Genomic DNA, 25,671 nt, shown 5'->3' on the forward strand with positions numbered 1-25,671 from the left:
GCCAACTACTTTACAGGGTGTGCTGTGTCGCTTTTACATGGTGCCACTTGGACACATATGGCACTACACGAGTGCTTTCACATTGCACCACACAGGTGCTTTTACATGGCACTATCACATGTGCTTTGTATGTGGCACCAATAATTATACCATATGTTACATATTTATTATATCATACCTTGATACTGTGTGGACTAAGCTCCCTGTTGACAGCTGCTGGTATTTATAGAGTGTTAAACACTTTTGGTATGCAAATTAGGGACTCCATCATAGAGTAACTGCTGCATTTGTTGAGTATATAAACAGTTTGGCTGCTTGTTCCTCTGGAGACTGTCAGAATGATATAGACACCTGATGAGAGCCTAATAAGGTTCGAAAATCGATTAAGGTTGTTCATCATTTTTTTCAGTCTGCAGAGGAATGGCTAAAAATTTGCCCTGTTTCTAATTATACCATATGTTACATTTATATATATATATATATATATATGTATATATATTGAGTTAGAAAACAAAGATCTAATGGATACAAATTAATTTATTAATTAATCAGCATATTAACCAACAATTGTTTCATTTCTCAAATAAGATTAAAATTACAAAAGATATATAAAAATATACTTTTGCATTTTAAATACCTTATGAGGAAAATTGTTGGGGTTTTCAGAGGATAATAAGGATTAAATTAGGATGCTTTTGGAATATACAGAATATATAAATATGTTTACCATGTACATGTATACGCATATATATGTATATATATCCGCCCTTTGACGGGTTTTATTTTTCATCTCACAAGGTGTTCAATAACGCTCTCCTCATCAAGCAATCTTCAGTGAAAACATGTCTGATTACATAGAAGACACTTGTCCAAGATGCCACATAATTACCTCATCTGTATAAAATCTGCTTCTGGTTTTTGAATAAATTAAAAATTCTGCCTTTTCTGTTAACAGAGAAAATGGTGCCAAAATTGAACTACTGAGTCGTGATCTTCTGGCCAAAAAATTTCCTTGGCTTAATATAAATGGAATTGAACTGGCCTCATATGGTAACTACATGTTTTTGTTATTTTTGTTTATATTATTTTGTGTATGTGTGTATTTTGTATTCTTTTATTTGTTTCAGTCATTTGACTGTGGCTATGCTGGAGCACCAGCTTTAGTAGAACAAATCAACCCCAGGACTTATTCTTTTGGTAGCCTAGTACTTATTCTATTGATCTCTTTTGCTAAACTGCCAAGTTACAGGGATGTAAACACACCAACATTGGTTGTCAAGCGATGGTGAGGCAGACAAACACAGACACACAAATATATACATACATATATATATATATATATATATACATACATACATACATACGATGGGCTTCTTTCAGTTTCCGCCTACCAAATCCACAAGGCTTTGGTCGGCCCAAGGCTGTTGTAGAGAACACTTGCCCAAGGTGCTATGCAGTGGGACTGAACCCGGTACCATGTGGCTGGTAAGCAAGCTACTTACCACACACCCACTCCTGCACCTATTACACACACACACACACACACACACAAGTGGGTGCTGATAAGTTCCTAGCTTTGGGTAAAAGAAAATACAGGAGGGTCAATTAATTTATGATTTTATCCAACACATTCCCCTCTCAGATTCATACACTTATTGCAGTAGTCCTTCTGTTTTTCTAAGCTGTGTAAAACAACTTGAAAGGTTGAGCCTCCAACCAGGCCTTTTACGATACCTTTAAAGTCAGGAATTTTTCAGCACCCCGTCATATATATATATACACCAATCCATTGGTTAAATTTTATTTGGTTTAACATAAGATTTGTTGTTTAACTTTTCCATTGTTGACATTCAATAGTCTATCTTAGTCAAGTGTAACCGTTAATGGTTTCTCTGTCTCTCATTAAAATCACTACCTCCACCCATTAAGTCAACTGATAAGCCAAGTTAGTTTGTTTTTCATATATAATGGCCACGTATAGAGCTCGTTGCTCTTTGTTCCTGCTCTCTCTCACTCTATCTATCTATCTTTCTCTTCTCCCACTCTTTCCCCCCTTTTATCGCCTATTCTCTCTTTTCCCTTTCTTTCATTTTCTCTATCAATCTGTCTGTCTCTCTCTTTCTCTTTCGCTCTATCTATCTATCTCTCTCTTTCCCCTCTCTCTACCCCCTTTATATATATATGTGTATATATATATCATCATCATCATCATCATCATCATTTAGCGTCCGTTTTCCATGCTAGCATGGGTTGGACGGTTCTACTGGGGTCTGTGAAGCCAGAAGGCTTCATCAGGCCCAGTCAAATCTGGCAGTGTTTCTACGGCTTGATGCCCTTCCTAACGCCAACCACTCCGTGAGTGTAGTGGGTGCTTTTTACGTGCCACCCGCACAGGTGCCAGACAGAGCTGGCAAACGGCCACGAACGGATGGTGCTTTTTATGTGCCACCGGCACGAGGGCCAGGCGAGGCTGGCAACGGACACGAAACGGGGCGGTGCTGGCAACGGTCGCGAAACGGAAAGTTCTCTTACATGCCACCGGCACTGGTAACACATCTGCAATTTCCATTGATCGATTTCCATAAATATATATATATATAATATATATATATATTTAGTGAAGGGAAGAAATGGAGCTGAACGAAGATTCTACAAAATTCCTTTTTATTATTTTCTAATAATAAAAAGGAATTTTGTAGAATCTTCGTTCAGCTCCATTTCTTCCCTTCACTAAATATATAAAACTTCAATTATCCGCGCTAAGGCACGGTTGCGACACCCCATGGTGGTAACCTCAACCGTGTTTTTTTCTGTTGTGATTTTTGCTACCCAGGTATCGGTTAAATTTTGAATAATCCGTAACAAGATAATTCATTTATCCATTTCAATAAATATATATATATATAATGGTGGTGGTGGTTGTGGTGGTGGTGGCGGTGCTGGTGCTGCTGTTGTTGTTGTTCAGTATTGAGTTTATCTTATTCTTCTTTTATTTTCAGGACTTGAAGGTGAAGGCTGGTTTGATTCATGGACTTTAATACGAGCTCTGAAACAAAAAAATTTATCTCTTGGTGTAAGATATGTCACTGGTGAAGCCATTGGATTTGATCTGACATCATATGTTGAACATAGCAGTGAAGGTCTTGTAACAAAAAATAAGTTAGACTGTGTACAGGTAAATTATATGCTGGTTTCTTTTCCATTATTACAAGAAAAGGATCTACATTTTAAGAGAGATGAAATGTGAACTGGTGATGTTCATTCTTTTTCCTTGAGCATTTGTAGCAAAGCTAAAGTGAAAAGTCAATGCAGAAACATGGGTTTCATTCATCAGGAATTCAAATCATATTTTATAATCTTTTCTACTTTAAGCACAAGGCCTAAAATTTTGGCTAGTTGATTACATCAGACTCAATGCTCAACTGGTACTTAATTTATCAATCCCAAATGGATGAAAAGCAAAAGATGAGCTTGGGAGAAACATATGACAATAATAAATCAATAATAATAATAATAAGTATTATTGAGTGAGAGAGTAGTGCATGTCATCAAAGTGACACTGGAGTAAAATATACGAAGCCCAGTATACCCATCATGACTACCTGTCTGATAAGGGTACACCAGGCACATGCATCACAACCCTGTGTGCGCAACATGGTGATCTCATATCAAGATAAACAGCGCATGACCTTGCAGGTGGTGCTCAGTTAGAATTTTCTTCAGGTCGAGTAGGCCATCCTGCTTAAAATGTCCCTGAATAAGGATTAAGGATGTTGAATGAACCACCCATGTTTCCAAAGGTGAATTATCCCATAAGCACTATCTTTTGAATTTCTGCCATTTGGGGTTTCCTGGTATCTGAGCTAGGTAGCCATCAGCCCCTTTTGCTATCATTCCCAGGGCACCTATGACAACAGGTTTCACATTTTGCTAATTTCTAAGATATTCCAAGATCTTTATACTTGCTCAGTTTTTATTATTATTATTATTATTATTATTATTATTTCTACTTTAGGCACAAGGCTTTAAAAATTTTGGGGGAAGGCCTGAAATTTGGGAGGAGGGCGCTAGTCGGTTACATTGACTCCAGGCAAAGTAGCAGGGTTCCTTTCCAGTGTTTGGCCTCAAGGAGGCAATGACTAAGACCTTTGACATTATGTCATGTTTGGGAGGAGGACCCATCAAGCTGAGCAGAATCACAGTCATAGCAGATACCAGTGTCATGCAAATTGACACTCTTGGAGTGGCTGGCATTAGGAAGGGCATCCAGCCATAGAAAACCATGCCAAATCACTGGAGTCTGGTGCAGCCTTCCAGCATGCCAGCCCAGTCAAACTGTCCAACCCATGCCAGCATGAACAATGAACATTAAATGATGGTGACGATGATCCTGAAAGGATGAAAGGTAAAGTCAACCTTGGCAGAATTTGAACCCAGAACATAAAGCTGGAAGAAATGTCATTAAGCATTTTGTCTAGTATGCTAATGATTCTGTCAGCTTGCCACTTCAACTCAGACTCCATAAGGCTAACCAGTAGCTAGTATTAACCTGTTGCCCTTATGGGAAGCCAATAAAGCATCAGTTAGATTGGTTTGTGTTAATCATTTTGGCTCTTTGCACTCAGAGTTTAAATCTGACTGAGGTTAATTTTTCCATTCATTTTTCTCTTTTCTTGTTCTACAGTATTAACCAGTACCTCATAGGGGGCCAGTTGGCAGAGTTGTTAGCCCATCAGATTGATCACTTTGTGGTAATCATTCAGGATCTCTGTGCTCTTAGTTCAAATCCCAGTGAGGTCAACTTTGCCTTTTGTTTCTTTTCTGAGTCAATAAGTAAACTACCTCTGATGTATTGGGACGATTTCCTCACCCCCATACATCCACCTCTCTCTCACTTCTGGAAGAAATCAGCTGTGGTCAGACATGGAGAAGGATAAGCTCCTCCAAGTCTTAAAAAACGAAACACCTTAAGACAGTGTCCCTATGGCCCCACCAGGAGTTAAGGGTCCAAGGCAAAGCAATTCAGTACCTCATATTATACAGCACTTTGTTGTTCATCATTCCCAGCAGAATTAACTAGTATTTCTTACCCACAGAACTCATAGTATCTTTTGTTTTATAATACTAACTAGCTAGCTGGTACCTTTTACCATTCAGTGATCAATAGTTACCTCTTGTTTTAGAATACTAACTGGTATTTCTTGTTCTGCAACCCTTACTAGTACCCACTCCTTTATGATACTAACCAGTAGTACCACTTTTGTCTCCATAGCTTGCACTGGGTTCTCCATATGGAGTTCCTGCCCACACATTTACTACATATCAAGCAGGGCTATTTACATGATGGAAGTAGAGTCCTGTCTGGTTTCCTGCTTACTAGAATGTTATTCTCTGCTGAGTTAACTTTAAGACCCTTTCATTCCAGGTTAAGATTAGGGTTCTTAAAATTTCCATTACAGATTCTGCAGAGGTGATGTTTGACCTAATGTCTGTTACTTTTATTTTTCTCCTCCAGATAAAAAGTGATGATGGAATTTACCACACAAAGTTTGCCATTGTGGTTAATTGTGCTGGACCTTGGGCTGGAGAGGTGGCAGAAATGGCAGGGATTGGACATGGTAAAGACATTTTGTCTGTGCCTTTGCCTGTGGAACCCAGGTAATATAGTAGTCATATACATACATACATATGTGCGTGTGTGTGTTTGGCTCTGGATTGAATCTCTTCTATGCAACATTTCCTCCTGATAACCCCTTAATTTATTTGTATCCATTCCTTCCCCTCTGCTTCAGACTTTCCTTTTGCAATCTTGCAAACTTCCCCACCCGTTCACACTATCCAATCCTTGGTTCCACTTCACTTACATACAACTCCCTGTAACTTCAGTGTACAGCCTCCCATTCCATCCCCACGCCCATCATATTTTTTTCATCTTCTCTCCCTTCTCACGCTCTCTCTTTCCTCTCTCCTACTGAGGTAACCATGGATTTCTTTTAATGCAAGACCCCTATTTATTTCCCTCTATTCATACTTAAACCTTTTGTCACCTAGCAAAATGACACCTCCCTTGATACTACTCTTCCCTCAGCCGAGGGGTCTTGTCTTGTAAGTTACTTGATGGTCTTACTTCAGTAAGAAGTATCCTAGCCACTCTGTAAAGTGGTTGGCATTAGGAAGGGCATCCTGCCATAAATACCATTCCAAAGTAGAAAGTAAAGATTGTTGCAGTTCTCTGGCTTGCCAGCCTCTGTCAAACCGTCCAACCCATACTAGAATGGAAAATTTTAAATGTTAAATGAAGATGGTGTATGTACACACACACAAATATATACACTGGATCATCCCATAAATAATGCAGTTTTTTATACTTTTATTTTTCAAAATTAAGATAAATAGAATTCTTTTTTTATCTAAAATATGCTTGCTTTCATTTTCTACAATGCTCTTCCATCTCTTTGGTAGACTTGCAAGGCCTCTCTTCCAAAATTCACCTGTCTGTGATGAAAAATACTCCTTCAGTACTGTTCTGACCTTGTCTACAGAATTCATATTTTTCCCATCCAAATGATTTTGAAGACTGCAAAATAAATGATATTCAGTTGGGAGAATGTCTGGCAAATATGATGGGTGGGGCATCATTTCCCATTCAAACTGCTACAGCCTTTGGAATGTTATTCTCACTGTATGTAGATGACCGTTATCCTGATGGAAGAACACCTTTTGTCTTGAAACCAAAGATGGTCATTTTTCTTCTAGTGCTGACTTAAGCTGCTCAAAATAGATCTCCTTTGTTATCATTTGGTTTGAGTTTAAAAGTTCAAAGTGGACTAAACCTTTCATATCCCACCAAACAGATAACAACACCTTACATGGGTGGAAACTTCTTTAGCCTGGGGTGCTGTTGTTTCTCCTTTCCCTACCCACTGTCTTTGGCACTTGACATTTTTATAGAGAACCCATTTCTCGTCACTATTCAGTCCAAAACAGAGTCATTCATGTGATGTGACAGCAAAGAGCACACATTCACTCTCTGCATGTGCTTAGACTTAAAAAGTTTGTGAGTCTACCCATTGGCCTAATTTACTGACTTTCCCAATGGCATGCAGGTGTCATTGACTGGTTGAATGACCAAATCCAAATGAAAAGACCAGAAGAGGATCTAAAGTTTTAGGTTATATCCTTTGTCAAAGAGAAATAAAAGCAATAAAAGAGAGAACAGAAAAAACAATAGAAATGTTAGCAAATTTACAACTGTTTACATTTCAGGCTTGGTGTAAAAAGGAAGTTGGTACTACATGTGTGTGTGTTCCAGTGTGTATATATATATAAATATATAATGTGAGTGGGTGTATATATGTGTGTGTGTGAATGCATGTATATACATATGTGTTTATATTCAGTTTTAATTCACTAATATATCATCCATTTGCAATACATGACAGCCTAACACAGACTTTCCATTGTCATTAAGAGATAATACAATTTGAGATACTATTTCCATGAAATGTGGTGTAAACTTCAAGAAATAAGTTCATCTCATAATACTACTAGTTATTTTTATAAGCATTTTGAACTATTTATTTACTCATCTATTTGTAATTTTCCAGAAAACGCTATGTTTATGTAGTCCATTGTCCAAAAGGCCCCGGTGTTGATTCTCCATTTGTCATAGATCCAACCAAAATGTATTTTCGACGAGAAGGATTTGGTGGACATTATATTTGTGGAATGTCGCCAACAGAAGTGAGTTCATTTGTAATATACCAGTCATGAAATTCTTCATGTATATATATGTATCCATCTCCCTCTCTCTCTATTTAGTTTGTTTAAATCAGTAGTTTATATGGATACCTAAGGGTCCATATAAGATTTTGTTGTTAAAATTTATGTATAGTAAATCAGTTATACTTCTACAACACATTAAATGTTTTAATGATTTTTTTTTTGTATGTAATTTCTAATATTCAATTATAAAATTATAATAGGGTTTCTTAAAACATCGTGATAGCTATGAGGGTCCATCCAAGTAAAATAGGAATCAAAGCACCTCTAGAAAAAAAATGGGTTGAGAACCACTGGTTGAAACCATATCACCCTTTAGTCACTTCTTCACAAATTTACAGATTACAAATCTTCCCATGAACATGTTCACCACGTGATTAGGGGCTTCAGTTCCCAACCATATGGTTTCAGGTTCAGTCCTACTGCATGGCTCCTTAGGCAAGTCTCTTCTACAATAAAAAGCTTTGTGAGTGGATTTGGCAGATGAAAATTAAAAGAAACTCATCATATATATATCTGTGTGTGTGTGTTACTGTGTTTACATCTGCACTCCTCAGAAAATTGCTCAACTACAGATACTGATGTGGTTGTCAATAGATCATCTACTGGCTTTGTGCCTCTGAAGACATATAAGAAATATGACATCCCTTACAAGAAATATAAATAAGAATTAGCAACAGGCAGGACATAATTTGTTTAACCCATGTCGGCATGGAAAACTAGACATAAAAACAAAGAAAGAAATACACCTTATGACTTGCCAGTCTGCTGGGGGTGCATCTAATTTCATGGTTTTCTTTCTCCTGGTCAGGTTGTCAACTCCTGACAGGAAAAGGGTCACTGTTTCTATTGACAGGATGCAGAATTTGAACTTGGAACAAACACACAGAGCCACAATAGATATCACAAGCCTACTATAATCCTGGGCTGACCAATGCCTTGTGAGTGAACTTAGTGGATGAAAACTGTATGGAAGCCCATTGTACCTCTCTCTCTCTATGTATATATATATATATATATATGTACTGGGTGTCAGTTTAGTTGGCTAACCCTTTGTCTCTTCCTAAAATTTAGAGTCCTGTGCTTATTTTAAATATCATGGGTTTTCCAGTAAAGGATTTTAAATATCTATCAAAAGAAATAGAATTAGTATTTTCTACGGGTCACATTGCCTCCTTAAACTTGACATATCTCAACAAAAAATAGTTCTAAGTATGATATTTCTCAGTAAAAGAGAGAGCTTGGTATATAAAACTGCTTTGTGCAGTTAAAAGTAATCAAATTTTGAGTTGATATATCTGACATCTGCTGTAAAAGGGTTAAAAAAAACCCAACTAATATTTACTATAGTTATGGCTGAATTTAACGAAACAAAGTAAGCAAATAGAAAATAATATTTATTGTATTTTAAATAATTCTTTTCTCTTCTGATTTTCAGGAAGAAGAACCATCAACTGACAATCTTGATGTAGATTATGGATATTTTGATAAAAACGTTTGGCCACTTTTAGCAAAAAGAGTGTCAAAATTTGAGTCTCTGAAGGTATATATTTCCATCATTATTTAACATCAGTTTCTCAATGCATTGTCAACAGTCTGTGTTGTCTGCTTTGCTATGTCTTACTGTCCTTTTATGTTCTTTTGTAATTTCATTCTTAACTATTCTACATTAAAGTCTTTTTGTGTATTGCTTGTGTGCTTGGATGTTGCTAGTTTTAACTAGTTTAGTAACCCATATACATATGTACTCTGTCAGTGTTGCTGTTTGGGAAAAGTCATGATTAATGAGTTGACAACTATGGATATATATATATATTACATTGGACCTCACGGAGGCAACAAGTGACTGAGACCGTTGACAATATGCTGCACTTCAGAAGACTCATCAAGCCAAGTGAAATCATAGCCATGGCTGTTACCAGTGTCATGCAAATAGCACCCATGCAGGTGGCCTGTAAAAAGCACCCATTACACCCTTGGAGTAGTTGGTGCTAGGAAGGACATCCAGCTGTAAAGACCATGTCAAATCAGACTGGAACCTGGTGCAGTCAGATCATCTAACCCATGGCACTATAGAAAGCCGATGCTAAATGTTGATGCTGATAACATTAAATATTCTTCATCAGCAAATATGTGATCCCTAAATTAGACAAAAATCGTCATTTTAACATCCACTTTTCCATGCTTTCAAGGGGCAAGGAGAGAGCTTTATTGAGGCAGGTTTTCTATGACCAGAGGCCCTTCTGTCGCCAATCCTTACCTGCTTCAAAGCCAAGTTAGTATTACTCCATGCGCAGACTTGTTCTTGCAGAATATGTGAAAAGAATGATGATGTTTGTATGACAATTCCAGTCATTTTACATCTATCATGCAATGTTGAGACAGAGAGATACAAATACACACATGGCAAGTAGCTTGCTTACCAATCACATGGTTCCAGGTTCAGTTCCACTGCATGGCACCTTGAGCAAGTGTCTTCTACTATAGCCTCGGGCAGACCAAAGCTTTGTGAGAGGATTTGGTAGACGGAAACTTAAAGAAGCCCGTTGTATTGAGGATATGCGTAAGCTCGCAAGAAATGAAGCCAGTATGCTCCGATGGATGTGTAATGTCAGTGTTCATAATCGTCAGAGTGTAAGTTCCTTGAGAGAAAAGCTGAACCTAAGAAGCGTCAGTTGTGGCGTGCAAGAGAGACGGCTGCGCTGGTATGGTCATGTGACAAGAAAGGCTGAAGATAGTTGTGTGCAAAAGTGCTACACCCTAGCAGTGGAGGGAACCTGTGGAAGAGGTAGACCCAGGAAAACCTGGGACGAGGTGGTGAAGCACGACCTTCGAACTTTAGGTCTCACTAAGGAAATGTCTAGAGACCGAGACCTATGGAAGTATGCTGTGCATGAGAAGACCCGGCAAGACTAGTCAGGCCATAACCCGTGGCCCCGACCTGGGACGTAGTCAGTCCTGTGCATACCTTCCTTCTTGTGACACTTATGAAGACCTGTTGAGGCAAGTGAAAATCAAATCAAATCAAAACAAATCAAAATAGATGAACATCAGTGGAATTGTATTCTTTGTGGTACCAGTGCCGGTGGCACACAAGAAAACCACCCAAACGTGGCCGTAACCAGTACCGCATCGACTGGCCTCCGTGCTGTGGGCACAACAAACACCATCCGATCGTGGCCATTCGCCAGCCTCATCTGGCACCTGTGCCGGTGGCACATAAAGACACCATCCGAAGACCCGGCGACGTAGTCAGTCCACCTGTGCATACCTTCCCTCTTATGACACTTGTGAAGACCTGTTGAGGCAAGTGTGTGACACTTGTGAAGACCTGTTGAGGCAAGTGAAAATCAAACCAAATCAAAATAGATGAATATCAATGGAATTTGTATCTTTGTGGTTCCAGTACCGGTGGCACACAAGAAAACCATCCGAAGTGGCCGTAGCTGGTACCGCATCGACTGGCCTCCGTGCTGTGGGCACAACAAACACCATCTGATCGTGGCCGTTCGCCAGCCTCACCTGGCACCTGTGTCGGTGGCACATAAAAACACCATCCAAAGACCCGGCGACGTAGTCAGTCCACCTGTGCATACCTTCCCTCTTATGACACTTGTGAAGACCTGTTGAGGCAGAGGCAAGTGTGTGACACTTGTGAAGACCTGTTGAGGCAGAGGCAAGTGTGTGACACTTGTGGAGACCTGTTGAGGCAAGTGTGTGACACGCGTGACACTTGTGAAGACCTGTTGAGGCAAGTGAAAATCAAACCAAATCAAAATAGATGAACATCAATGGAATTTGTATCTTTGTGGTTCCAGTACCGGTGGCACACAAGAAAACCATCCGATCGTGGCCGTTCGCCAGCCACATCTGGCACCTGTGTCGGTGGCACATAAAGACACCATCCGAAGACCCGGCGACGTAGACAGTCCACCTGTGCATACCTTCCTTCTTGTGACACTTGTGAAGACCTGTTGAGGCAAGTGACACTTGTGAAGACCTGTTGAGGCAAGTGAAAATCAAATCAAATCAAAACAAATCAAAATAGATGAACATAAATGGAATTTGTATCTTTGTGGTACCAGTGCCGGTGGCACACAAGAAAATCATCCGAACGTGGCCATAGCCAGTACCGCATAGACTGGCCTCCGTGCTTTGGGGACGTAACAAACACCATCCGATCGTGGCCGTCCGCCAGCCTCATCTGGCACCTGTGTCGGTGGCACATAAAAACACCATCCGAGCGTGGCCGTCTGCCAGCCTCGTCTGGCACCTGCCAGCCTCATCTGGCACCTGTGTCGGTGGCACATAAAAACACCATCCGAGCGTGGCCGTCTGCCAGCCTCGTCTGGCACCTGTGTCGGTGGCACATAAAAACACCATCCGAGCGTGGCCGTTCGCCAGCCTCGTCTGGCACCTGTGTCGGTGGCACATAAAATCACCCACTACACTCTCGGAGTGGTTGGCGTTAGGAAGGGCATCCAGCTGTAGAAACACTGCCAGATCTGACTGGCCTGGTGCAGCCTTCGGGCTCCCCAGACCCCAGTTGAACCGTCCAACCCATGCTAGCATGGAAAACGGACGCTAAATGATGATGATGATGATGATGATGATATATATATGTGTGTGTGTGTATGTTTGTCCCTCCTACCATCGCTTGACAACCGATGCTAGTGTGTTTACATCCCCGTAATTTAACAGTTTGGCAAAAGAGATCGATAGAATAAGTATTAGGCTTACAAAGAACAAGTTGATAAAGGCAGTGCTCGAGCACGGCCACATTCAAATGACTGAAACAAATAAAAGAACACATGTGCACATTGGGTTTCTCCCAAATCCACTCACAAGGTTTTGGTTTGTCTGGGGCTATAGCAGAAGATACTTGCCCAAGGTGTTACATAGTGGGACTGAACCTGAAAACATGTGGCTGGGAAGTAAACTTCTTATCACAGAGCTATATATCAATTTGTTGTGTTTAGGGAGAGTCATTATTCCAATATAATTAACACACACTGATTCAAATCCACTCATTTATTAAAATTCCGACTGTTTGTCAAAGCTCCTTTGCTGCTTCTTGCAACCTTCTCAGTGACTATTGACTGAGACCTGTCTTTAGGCTCAGTCCCACTGTGTGGCATCTTGGGCAAGCATCTTCTGCTATAGCCCCAGGCCAACCAAAGCCCTGTGAGTGGATATGGTAAATGGTAACTGAAAGAAACCCAATGTGTGCACATTTAGTCACAAAAGAGCTTTGACTAACAAAAACAAAACAATCAGATATTTAATAAATTAATGGAACTGAACCAGTGTGTGTGTTAATTATATTGGTATAATGACTCTCCCTAAACAACAAAATTTATTTCAACACAAATTCACATAAAGAATCTTGCAAACCAAATATCATTTGTTTAGAACCTATTTTTCCATCCTAACGTAGTTTCCATGGAGAGTTGAGGCAGGATTTTACAGCCAGTTGAGCTTCCTGTTGCCAATCCTTACCTATTTTTCAAGTCAGGGATTTGTTTATTCCATGCCCCTAGAATGTCATTTTATGCAACTTATTTGTAATATTCATATTTCCTTTCTTCCTTTTAGGTGAAGAGTGCTTGGGCTGGTTTCTATGATTACAATTACGCTGACCAAAATTTAATTATTGGAAATCACCCTTACCACAGGAATATGTTTTTCGCCAATGGTCTCAGTGGCCATGGCATTCAACATGCCCCTGCCATTGGCCGTGCCATTATGGAATGCATTATTGATGGCAAGTTTGAAACTATAGATTTATCCAGATTTACATTTGAAAGACTGTTGGATGATGAACTTATATTTGAACAAGGAATTGTTTAACTAAGAAGAGTTACTCTTCCACGCACACATAACCATCAGAGAGAGAGAAAGAGAGACAAATAATGAAATAAAGAAAATCGCTTGTTTTTATTTATTTATTTGTTTGTTTTCTGGATTTTTTCCTTTACCTTGTGGCTTGGAAGAAGTGGGTAATGCCCATAGCTTTTAGAGATCTCCCAAAGACAGGTAAAATTAATGTCATTAATGGTCCTCTTGACCCTTTGTAGCCTCAGGCTGACCAATGCCTTGCGAATGAAATTGGGAGATGGAAACTGTATGGAAGCTTATCATTTGTGCGTGTGCCTGTGCATATTTGTGTGAATATTTGGATTCTTTGCTTCACATCAAAATTATTGAGCTAAATCTGAGATAGTAGTTGACATTCCCTGTCAACAAATCATCTGCCAGTTCTGCACTTTGAAAGACACATGGAATAAAAGGTTCCCTATTTGAGAAACAAGGGAACCCAGCTGTAAAACTTAGCGTCAATACTACGCATTCATTCAATTCATGCTTGCATCAAAAGCAGACATTAAAGGTATATGACAGGCTTCCTCACAATTTCTATTAACTAAATTCATTCACAAGGCATTTAGTAGAAGACACCTGATAAAGTGGCAACAAGGTTGTGAAGCAAAGTTCAACCCATCTGAGCATCAATTGCTGATTCTTTCAGCCAGCCTGTCAGAGTTAGGTATTCCTACACTCACATCATCCATGATGTTGCTGTTCCTAATGTTTTGCATACAGCCGAACACACCCATTCATATCTAAAAACTGGTGTTATTACAGATAAACCTGGTTTCTCTGTCACTAGTATGGGAATATGGGAATGTATAGATGGTTCAGTTACTTAGATTTTTCTGAACAACAAAGAAATTATGCTACCTTCTCCTTGGTCAGTAATTACAACCCATTTCACCTGTCCTGTAATATGGAGCACAACTAAATTACAAAGTTGCCGAATTTTTAATGAAAGGAAATACATGATGGAAAATACTGACTGTGAAAGAATTTATTAATATTTAACAATTACCAACCTAACCAAACAGCTCAGTGACCCACTTGTAGCCCTTTTTCAGTTTAGCTAAAGTACTTTCCCTTGCACAACCCTTCAGCAAAATGACAACATAGAAGTACATAAGCTAAAATAACCTTTATTTCTTCTTTCTCCGAAACATTTTATCTTTTCTAGATTTTGGGTCTGAATCACTTCGAGGGACATGTTTTTTCTTCTGTTTTGCCTTCAGTCTTTGTTGTAAATCATTGGCTTTTTTGATCCTGAAATATCAAAAGATTAAATCGAAATAAGAGATGTGATGACATCCATTCGTTTAACTTGTTGAATTGTCATTCAAACACTGCTCTGCTCAACTTATCTCATTGAACATCCAGTGGTCTCATTAGTACGTTTGCATTTTGTTTCACAAGTTCATATTGTGCATCGAACAGGGGTTAATAAATAAATTAAGCAGAACAGAAAAAAAAGAGCCACTTTCATATATTCACACCTACATACCCAGACACACTTATATAAAGAGAGAGATGCTTTGTTACTATGCAGTCTCAGTTTCTGCCTTAGGCAAATGTCTTCTGCTGTAGCCTCAGGCAGACAAATGTCTTATGAGTAGAATTAGTAGTCTGAAGCTGTACAGAAGCCTAGCAATCATCATTATCACCATCACTGTTTTAACATTTATTTTTCCAAGCCTTCATGGCTCAAATGAAAGCACATTGGCAAAGCAGAGTTTTATAAGGTCAGACATCCCTCTTGTCTTCAATTGTTACCTGTTTCCAAGCAAAGTAATAATCTCCCAGTGTATCAAACAACAAATAGCCTGCACATGTTTATGAAAAGAACTGGAAATAAATAACACCAAATGAATGAGCCATTTGTTTACAAAGATCATACAAGATGTCAAGAAGCCCAGACATGTTTTCATGTATGCACACGTGTGTGTGTGTTTGTGCACATGCATATGTCATCATCATCATCGTTTAACGTCCGTTTTCCGTGCTAGCACGGGTTGGACGGTTCGACCGGGGTCTGGGAAGCCAGGGGCTGCACCAGGCTCCAGTCTGATCTGGCAGAGTTTCTACAGCTGGATGCCCTTCCTAATGCCAACCACTCCGCGAGTGTAGTGGGTGCTTTTTACGTGCCAGGTGCCAGGGGGGTCCTGCATTGGCCACGATCGGTTGGAGCTTTTAATGTGCCACCGGCACGGAAGCCAGCCAAGGCGGTGCTGGCAACGGCCACGTTCGGATGGTGCCTTTTATGTGCCACCGGCACAGAAACCAGTCGGGGTGGCGCTGGCATCGGCCACGTTCGGATGGTGCTTTTTATGTGCTACCGGCACATTCTACATCCTTGCATGAAAAACATGAAACAAAAAACAGTGACTTTTCTTGATATTCCCTGCTTACAAATCATCCTGTAGCTCTGCACTTTCAAAGACAAAGAGAATAAAAATCTATTTACTCATTAAAACAAGTCACATTCAGCAACACAAAGGGTATCTAGTTATAAAACAAATACCTCATATTTATCTAACAAATATACAGGTAAAATAAATGAATGTGTGTGTGTGCACACATGTGTATACTAACCGATTGCGAAGTTTTTCTTCAAAAATCTTCTTATTTTTCACTTTTCCATCGGTATTTTCCTCTGATGGGTCTGTTAGCATTTCTGCTGGTTCCTTTTCTTCTCTAAGAGCCTACAGAAAAATGAAGAAATACCAAAATAACAACTCCATCAAACTTATTCCACAAATATGCATGTTGTATGATATACAACTTTACGAATTAACCAATCATCAGATGAATAATAAGAGGAAATTAGAGAATACAGAATATTAAGTTCATACACAAGAGACTTGCACAACCTTTTCATCATTTAACCATTATGTAACTGTATTACATGCCACCGGCATGTAAATAGCACCGTTCGAGCGTGATCGTTGCCAGTGCCACATGACTGGCTCCCAAGCTGGTGACACGTAAAAAGCATCATTCGAGCATGGCCAGTGCCAGCTGACTGGTCCCATGCCGGTGGCACGTAAAAAGCATCATTCAAGCGTGGTCATTGCCAGTGCCAGTTGACTGGTCCCATGCTAGTGGCATGTAGAAAGCATCATTCGAGCGTGGTTATTACTAGTGCCACCTGACTGGCTCTCATGCCAGTGGCACATAAAAAGCACCATTCGAGCATGGTCTTTGCCAGTACTGCTTGACTGGCCCTCATGCCGGTGGCATGTTAAAAGCACCCACTACACTCTCGGACTGGTTGGCATTAGGAAGGGCATCCAGCTGTAGAAACATTGCCAGATCAGATTGGAGCCTGGTGCAACCTTCTGTCTTGCCAGCCCTCGGTCAAACCATCGAACCCATGCCAGCATGGAAAGCGGATGTTAAACGACGATGATGATGATGGCTTCCATGGAAAAATACATTCTGCCTTTGTGTTTTTCTAATTTCCGAAACAACCAGGAATTGAGTCTCCCACAGAAAAAAATTTAAATGGCATGAATACCTGAATGCCCTGTACTGCTCTAAATATCTTATGACAAATGACTAACAAAGAGTTATATCAGGGCATATATCACAGACAATATGAAAGCATGGGCTGAGGCCAGTGCCCCCTGACTGGCTTCTGTGCTGGTGACATGTAAATAGCATCATCCAAACATGGTCAACGCCAGTGCCCCCTGATGGTTCCTGTGCCAGTGGCCTGTAAAAAGCACCTACTACACTCTCAGAGTGGTTGGTGTTAGGAAGGGGCATCCAGCTGTAGAAACCTTGCCAGACCAGATTGGAACCTGATGCAGCCTCCTGGCTTCCCAGACCCCAGTTGAACCGTCTAACCCATACCAGCATGGAAAACAGACATTAAACGATGATGATGATGATAAAAGGTTTAATGAAATAATTAACATAAATACAGGTATGGCTATGTGGTTAAGAGGTTTGCTTTGAAACCATATGGTTTTGGGTTCACTTGCACTGCATGACACCTTTGGCAAGTGTCTTCTATTATAACTCCAGGACAGCTAATGCGAGTGAGTTTGGTAGGTAGAAACTGGAAGCTTGTTAGATATGTATGTATGTGTGTGCCTTTGCATTTTTTTTCCCCTGCCTCCACCACTACTTGTCAACTGGTGTTGGTTCGTTTACGTCCCTATAAGTTAACAGTTCGGCAGAAGCGACTTAGAGCAGTACCAAACTTAAAAAATAAAACCGATTATAGCAGCGACTCCATTTAAGAATATCGAAAGAAGGAATATTATTCTGAAATATCATATCAAACTATGGATGGTTAAATTACAACAGGTATATAGCCCATTGTCTATATTATAGTGCATTGTTGTACCATTCAAAACTTTTTATTCTTTACAAACAATACACAATGCTTCAAGCGAACTACAATACTCTCCCATTAATAAATAATAATTGGGGGGGGGGTCGATTTATAGGATAAAGTCTTCAAGGCAAGCTCCTGGCATGGCATCTCATGCTGCATAGGTCAAAGAAAGGGGCTAGACCCCTACCTAGAAGAATAAAAGCAAAGTTACAGAAGCATTGATGACAATTCAAAACCAATATGACTTGGGGGAAGAAGGCCTTCAAATAGCAGCCAAATCTCCCCCGAATCATACCCTAACCTTAGAAAAGAAGAACTTAATCGGTGATGTGGTACTGCTATATACAAAAAACAAAAAGAGACAAGACGGTCATGGTTGGAAAGCTTTTGCTCATAAAACACGATGGCTATGGTTGAAATGTCACAGATCATAGGTCCATTTGATTACAGCTAATCTGGAGGTAAACAACAACAACCAATGACCGTGTTTAGCACTGACTGACCTTGTTTATTCCCAGTCGTAATCCATCTTGACCAGAAAGGTCAACTTCTGAGATGTCTGTTACTGTCACAGTGTGATCGTCCAAATCATAAACTTTGGGATCAAGAAGATGTTTGATTTCTTCAGGAATTGCAGATTCTCGTGCCATTGTCTTGAACAGTTCTCGTTTCTAAAAGAAGAGAGAAAGAAAACAAAATACAAGATGTTTAGGATTTTTATCTTTAGTAGAAAATATCATCATCAATATTTAGTGTTGGTTTCTATGTTTACTTGTTGCAGTCATTAGACTACGGCCATGCTGGGGCATCACCTTGAAGAGATTTTAGTCAAATGAATTGATCCCAGTACTTTTTATTTACTTTTTTTAAGCCTGGTACTATTCTATTGGTCTCTTTTGCTGAACTGCAAAGTTACAGGGATGCAGAACACACACACACACATATATACACAAGTTTTTTTTTCAGTTTCCATCTACCAAATCCACTCCCAAAGGTGCCATGCAGTGGGACTGAACTCAGAACCATGTGGTTGGGAAGCAACTAACTTCTTGCCCCACAGCCACACCCATGCCTTCATATTCACCATACTATTATTTTCTTCCCACTTTTTATTTAATCTTTCTATTTCAGATTCCCCACAATCCCCCATCCCTACCAAGAAAAAAACAACTTATAAGTGCAGGCATGGCTGTGTGGTAAGAAGCTTGTTTCCCAACCATATGGTTCCAGGTTCAGTCCCACTGCATGGCACCTTGGGCATGTGTCTTCTACTATATATATATATATATATATATATGTGTGTGTGTGTGTATGTGTCTGTTCCCCCACCATTGCTTGACAACCGATGTTGGTGTGTTTACATCCCCGTAACTTAGTGGTTCCGCAAAAAAGACCGGTAGAATAAGTACTAGGCTTACAGCGAATAAGTCTTGGTGGGGGAGGGGGGCATTTGTTCAACTAAATGTGGTGCTCCAGAATGGCCACAGTCAAATGACTGAAGCCAGTAAAAGCAAAAGAACACACAACAACCCACACCAAAGAAACTCACCTCTTTCCTTATTTCTCTTCTTTCTTTTTTCAGTTTTTCTTCCATCATTTTTTTGGCTTTATGTTGTCGTTCCTTCTTTCGTTTCCTGAAACCTGTCAGGAAATTCCTGTAGAGGAAAAGAGTGAAAAAAATTAGATTAGCTACAAAAGAAATGAAAAATTAATGAAATTAATCAAGGAAAAAATACATATATATCTGGCACAGCTGTGTGGTAAGAAGTTTGTTTCCCAACCACATGGTTCCAGGTTCAGTCCCACTGCGTGGCACCTTGGGCAAGTGTCTTCCACTATAACCTCAGGTTGACCAAAGCCTTGTGAGTGGATTTGGTAGACGGAAACAGAAAGAAGCTCATCGTACATGCAGTGGCTGTGTGGTAAGTAGCTTGCTTACCAACCACATGGCCCCCAGGTTCAGTCCCACTGCGTGGCACCTTGGGCAAGTGTCTTCTACTATAGCTTCAGGCCAACCAAAGCCTTGTGAGTGGATTTGGTAGACAGAAACTGGAAGAAGCCTGTCATATATCATCATCATCATCATCATCATCATTTAGCGTCCGTTTTCCATGCTAGCATGGGTTGGACGGTTCAACTGGGGTCTGGGGAGCCCGAAGGCTGCACCAGGCCAGTCAGATCTGGCAGTGTTTCTACAGCTGGATGCCCTTCCTAACGCCAACCACTCCGAGAGTGTAGTGGGTGATTTTATGTGCCACCGACACAGGTGCCAGACGAGGCTGGCGAACGGCCACGCTCGGATGGTGTTTTTATGTGCCACCGACACAGGTGCCAGACGAGGCTGGCAGACGGTCACGCTCGGATGGTGTTTTTATGTGCCACCGACACAGGTGCCAGATGAGGCTGGTGGACAGCCACGATCGGATGGTGTTTGTTACGTCCCCAAAGCACGGAGGCCAGTCTATGCGGTACTGGCTACGGCCACGTTCGGATGATTTTCTTGTGTGTCACCGGCACTGGTACCAAAGATACAAATTCCATTGATGTTCATCTATTTTGATTTGTTTTGATTGATTTTCACTTGCCTCAACAGGTCTTCACAAGTGTCACAAGAAGGAGGTATGCACAGGTACACGGTGGACTGACTACGTCCCAGGTAGGGGCCACGGGTTATGGCCTGACTGACTAGTCTTGCCGGGTCTTCGGATGGTGTTTTTATGTGCCACCGACACAGGTGCCAGATGAGGCTGGCGAACGGCCACGATCGGATGACGTTTGTTACGTGCCCACAGCACGGAGGCCAGTCGATGCGGTACTGGCTACGGCCACGTTCGGATGGTTTTCTTGTGTGCCACCGGCACTGGTACCACAAAGATACAAATTCCATTGATGTTCATCTATTTTGATTTGATTTGATTTGATTTTCACTTGCCTCAACAGGTCTTCACAAGTGTCACAGGAAGGAAGGAAGGTATGCACAGGTGGACTGACTACGTCCCAAGTAGGGGCCACGGGTTATGGCCTGACTAGTATTGTCCGGGGTCTTCGGTTGGTGTTTTTATGTGCCACCGACACAGGTGCCAGATGAGGCTGGCGAACGGCCACGATCGGATGGTGTTTGTTATGTGCCCACGTCACAGAGGCCAGTCGATGCGGTACTGGCTACGGCCACGTTCGGATGGTTTTCTTGTGTGCCAACGGTACTGGTACCACAAAGATACAAATTCCATTGATGTTCATCTATTTTGATTTGATTTGATTTGATTTTGATTTTCACTTGCCTCAACAGGTCTACACAAGTGTCACACACTTGCCTCAACAGGTCTTCACAAGTGTCATAAGTAGGTGTCACACACTTGCCTCAACAGGTCTTCACAAGTGTCATAAGTAGGAAGGTATGCACAGGTGGACTGACTACGTCGCCGGGTCTTCGGATGGTGTTCTTATGTGCCACCGACACAGGTGCCAGATGAGGCTGGCGAACGGCCACGATCAGATGGTGTTTGTTGTGCCCACAGCACGGAGGCCAGTCGATGCGGTACTGGCTACGGCCACGTTCGGATGGTTTTCTTGTGTGCCACCGTACTGGAACCACAAAGATACAAATTCCATTGATGTTCATCTATTTTGATTTGGTTTGATTTTCACTTGCCTCAACAGGTCTTCACAAGTGTCACACACTTGCCTCAACAGGTCTCCACAAGTGTCACACACTTGCCTCTGCCTCAACAGGTCTTCACAAGTGTCACACACTTGCCTACAGGTCTTCACAAGTGTCATAAGAGGGAAGGTATGCACAGGTGGACTGACTACGTCGCCGGGTCTTCGGATGGTGTCTTTATGTGCCACCGACACAGGTGCCAGATGAGGCTGGCGAACGGCCACGATCGGATGGTGTTTGTTGTGCCCACAGCACGGAGGCCAGTCGATGCGGTACTGGCTACGGCCACGTTTGGGTGGTTTTCTTGTGTGCCACCGGCACTGGTACCACAAAGAATACAATTCCACTGATGTTCATCTATTTTGATTTGTTTTGATTTGATTTTCACTTGCCTCAACAGGTCTTCATAAGTGTCACAAGAAGGAAGGTATGCACAGGAGGACTGACTATGTCCCAGGTAGGGGCCACGGGTTATGGCCTGACTAGTCTTGCCGGGTCTTATATATATGTATGTATATGTTTGTCCCCCAACATCACTTGACAACCGATGCTGGAGTGTTTACATCCCCACAACTTAGCGGTTTAGTAAAAGAGACCAATAGAATAAGTACTAGGCTTACAAAGAATAAGCTCTGGGGTCGATTTACTCCAATAAAGGCGGTGCTCCAGCATGGCTGTAGTCTGCAGATTGAAACAAGCAAAAGTTGAAAGAATTAAATGATTACAATTTCTTTTCTTTTATTCTTTTATTTGTTTCAGTCATTAGACTGTGGCCATGCTGGAGCACCGCCTTTAGTCAAGCAAATCAACCCCAGGACTTATTCTATCGGTCTCTCTTACCGAACCGTTAAGTGACGGGGACATAAACACACCAGCATTGGTTGTCAAGCGTTGTTGGGGGGACAAACACAGACACACAAACATACATATATATATATATCGACAGGCTTCTTTCAGTTTTCATCTACCAAATCCACTCACAAGGCTTTGGTCGGCCCGAGGCCATCTGCTTTCCATGCTGGCATGGGTCGGACAGTTTGACTGAGAGCTGGCAAGCCAGAAGGCTGCACCAGACTCCAATCTGATCTAGCTGAGTTTCTACAGCTGGATGTCCTTCCTAATGCCAACCACTCCAAGAGTGTAGCGGGTGCCTTTTACATGCCACCTGCACGAGGGCCAGTCAGGCAGTACTGACATCAACCACGCTTGAATGGGGCATTTTACTTGCCACTGGCACAGCAGCCAGTCTGGCAACACTGTTGTTAACTGAAATAAAACAAACAATTCTTGCAGAAATCATTTATCATCATCACATCATTTAATGTCTACTTTCCATGCTGGCATGGGCTGGACAGTTTGACTGAGGACTGGCAAGCCAGGAGACTGCACGAGGCTCCTCTTCCTCCTCATCATCATCATCCAGTGTTTTAAATCCGGGTTTTGTTCCCACTTAGCAAAGGTGGCCGGATCTATCTCAATGCCATGGCAACCGATGCAGGCAGGTGCAGCCCACCTCAACCTTGCTATCATGAGGCTTATTTGGAGCTGGAGCTTCTATGAGGAGCATACCGTTGCTTACCCCAAACCTCAGTTTCTAGATATGAGTGGTCCCGAGACCAAGGCCTCAACCATGATTTTTTAGAAATGTGGTGGAAAACTAGCTCAGGAAGGCAGGGACTCTACTCCCCGAGACCCCTCTCAGAGCACCCACTGCCTATATTATATTATCATTGTTAAACAAATTTGATATGGCAAAAACAGTAGAGAGTTGAACTACATGATTTTATGATTGGGGGTTTAAATCCTACTAAGGTTGTTTTCGTCTTTCGGTCCTCCATGGGATAAGGTAACAGTATCATTAAGAGGCACAGATGCAGCTGTGGGGTTAAGATGCTTGCTTTCCAACTATGTCGTTTCAGGTTCAGTCCCACTGCTTGGCACTTTGGGCAAGTGTCTTCTATTATAGTCCTAAGCCAACCAAAGCCTTGTGAATGGATTTGGTAGATGGAAACTGAAAGAAATTTGTCATATGTCTATGTGTGTGTATGTGGATGTGCATGGCTTAGTGGTTAGGGTGTTGGACTCATGATCACAAGATTGTGGTTTCAATTCCTGGACCCGGTGATGTGTTGTATTCTTGTGCATAACACTTCATTTCACATTGCCCTAGTCCACTCAGCTGGTAAAAACAAGTAATCCCATGGCATCCCATCCAGGGAGGAATATTTATGCCAAAAAACTGGGAAACCAGCCCCATTCCCCTTACAGAGTAATGTGGACTAACCATATATTTTGTTTTTATTTGTTTCAGTCATTTGACTGTGGCCATGCTGGAGCACCGCGTTTTGTTGAGCATTAAATGATTATGATAATGGTGATGCATATAATGAAGTTAAGTGATTGAATCATATTGTCAAACAAAATTCCTGCTAATACTTTTATTCTTTTGTGATCAACGGAACTAAAGTACTTGGATTGATCTGATATTCGTATAAAGCACAGGTTCTCAAAATGGGTGCTGCTGCTCCCCCAATGAGCGTTGAGATGGTCCAGGTGGATGCTGGTGTGTAAGGGGGCAGTAGAGAAAAATGAGGCGTTGGGAGGAAGGCAGTTGATTGGGGGACGCTATGAATTTATTATATTATTATTATAGTATTGTATACAAATTACATAATATTACATTAAATATCAAATGATTCATAGTATATATAAATTAATAAAATATAAAATGTTTATTTATACATAAAAATAGGGGTGGAGCGTTGAGGGTATTATGTGCCTGTGAGGGGGACGGTGACCCCAAGTTTGAGAACCTCTGGTATAAAGCTTTGTAGACGTGAATGGAATTATAACAGGAGAAAATCTCCCTTACATAATGGGACCATTGTTAAAGCTAAAAATTATCATCCTTACATTATTATTAGTCAGTTGTTATACTTAACAATTATGACACAAGAATATCTCCATTCCATGAGAATGAAGGACGAAATAGACCCCGATGCCAAAATATGATTGTTGTGTAACCTCAAATCAGCAATGATTTGTGATCAAATGTGTTCCTGTCATGACCATCCCGTCTTTCATTCAGATAGTGATTTTTGGCCCGGAATAGCCGAAGTGGCCTTCATTATTTTAAGGTGTGATTTGAAAGCAATTTGAATGCTTTTAAGTAGAGTGACTGTGTATAAAATTACTCATTGCTATAGGTTGTAGACGATTCCTCGTTAACGTAGTTTTTATGAAATTACCTGTAAACAGGTGTTGCTTAGTCCCAATTCACCTCTTCTCAAGTAGATCCATGATCAAGGAAGCTACAGTCGTGACCATCCAGTTTTTTTATTCAGACACTGTGTATGGAGAAAGATATTACCCAATACATCCTACCTTTTTAAGATACGTAAGGTATGATTTGAGGAAGATTTGGCTCAGAAGTGTTAGAATGACGGGTAAATGTCATGCGGTATTTGTTCAGGGTCTTTCTGTTCTGAATTACCTTTAATCTTTCTGAGGTCGATAAAAATAAAGTACCAGTCAAATTCTGGTGTCAATGATAAGGGATAATGCCCTCCCTTCAAAATTGCGGACCTTTTGCCTAAATTACAAACAATTCTAGCAGTTCGTAACGCTACATTTACAGACATCATGCAAAGAGGTTGACTCAAAAACAGTGAAAAACGAGAATATGTGCCGTTGGAATTCCTTTAAAAAGTATTCGTGACGTTAATAATCCGAGGAAACAGAATAACTTGGATTAGGAAACGAGTTATTTACTATCAAACCACGTGGAAGAAATATACAAGAGTTATATGAACATTAAACTGTTAATAATAGCTAAAGGTAAATTATAAAGGCTGTTATAAATACCTTCTGTTATTTTCGTCAAATGCAATGAAAACTTTGGTTTTACGATTTGTATTTGGGGCTTTATTTCGAGGAGCCATCGTTAAAATCTCCCCTCTGACTAAACACCGGTTATTAGCTCACGGTGTTCACTGAGTAGATGTGTCTGATATATTTT

The 25,671-nt window shown here is 40.9% G+C and overlaps 2 protein-coding genes across 4 annotated transcripts in view; one reads left to right on the forward strand and one right to left on the reverse strand.

Moving 5' to 3' along the window:
- Nucleotides 1-13,733, forward strand: part of LOC115232484 (FAD-dependent oxidoreductase domain-containing protein 1) — a 28,856-nt gene extending 15,123 nt beyond the window's left edge. The window contains exons 4-9 of the mRNA XM_029802383.2: nucleotides 956-1,050; nucleotides 3,000-3,175; nucleotides 5,516-5,658; nucleotides 7,608-7,743; nucleotides 9,221-9,325; nucleotides 13,378-13,733. Coding sequence (XP_029658243.1) covers nucleotides 956-1,050; nucleotides 3,000-3,175; nucleotides 5,516-5,658; nucleotides 7,608-7,743; nucleotides 9,221-9,325; nucleotides 13,378-13,632 — 910 coding nt within the window. The 3' untranslated portion in view covers nucleotides 13,633-13,733. The remainder of the gene's footprint in view (nucleotides 1-955; nucleotides 1,051-2,999; nucleotides 3,176-5,515; nucleotides 5,659-7,607; nucleotides 7,744-9,220; nucleotides 9,326-13,377) is intronic.
- LOC115232485 (nucleolar protein 12) lies at nucleotides 6,441-25,667 on the reverse strand. 3 transcript variants are annotated; one of them, XM_036514766.1, is made up of 6 exons: nucleotides 25,518-25,667; nucleotides 19,542-19,647; nucleotides 18,496-18,663; nucleotides 16,240-16,349; nucleotides 14,788-14,913; nucleotides 6,441-6,453 (listed from the first exon to the last, which is right to left on the reverse strand). In XM_036514766.1, the coding sequence occupies exons 1-5, from the start codon at nucleotides 25,592-25,594 to the stop codon at nucleotides 14,790-14,792; spliced, it is 585 nt and encodes a 194-aa protein (XP_036370659.1). In that variant the 5' UTR covers nucleotides 25,595-25,667; the 3' UTR covers nucleotides 6,441-6,453; nucleotides 14,788-14,789. The 3 variants fall into 3 exon arrangements, with proteins under 3 accessions (XP_036370659.1, XP_036370653.1, XP_029658245.1); XM_036514760.1 differs by lacking the exon at nucleotides 6,441-6,453 and adding an exon at nucleotides 6,559-6,577; XM_029802385.2 differs by lacking the exon at nucleotides 6,441-6,453 and having other exon boundaries at nucleotides 13,719-14,913.
- Between the last annotated feature and the right edge of the window lie 4 nt (nucleotides 25,668-25,671).

Source organism: Octopus sinensis, linkage group LG2 (genome assembly GCF_006345805.1).
Source record: "Octopus sinensis linkage group LG2, ASM634580v1, whole genome shotgun sequence".
In the NCBI taxonomy this organism is placed as follows: domain Eukaryota; kingdom Metazoa; phylum Mollusca; class Cephalopoda; order Octopoda; family Octopodidae; genus Octopus; species Octopus sinensis.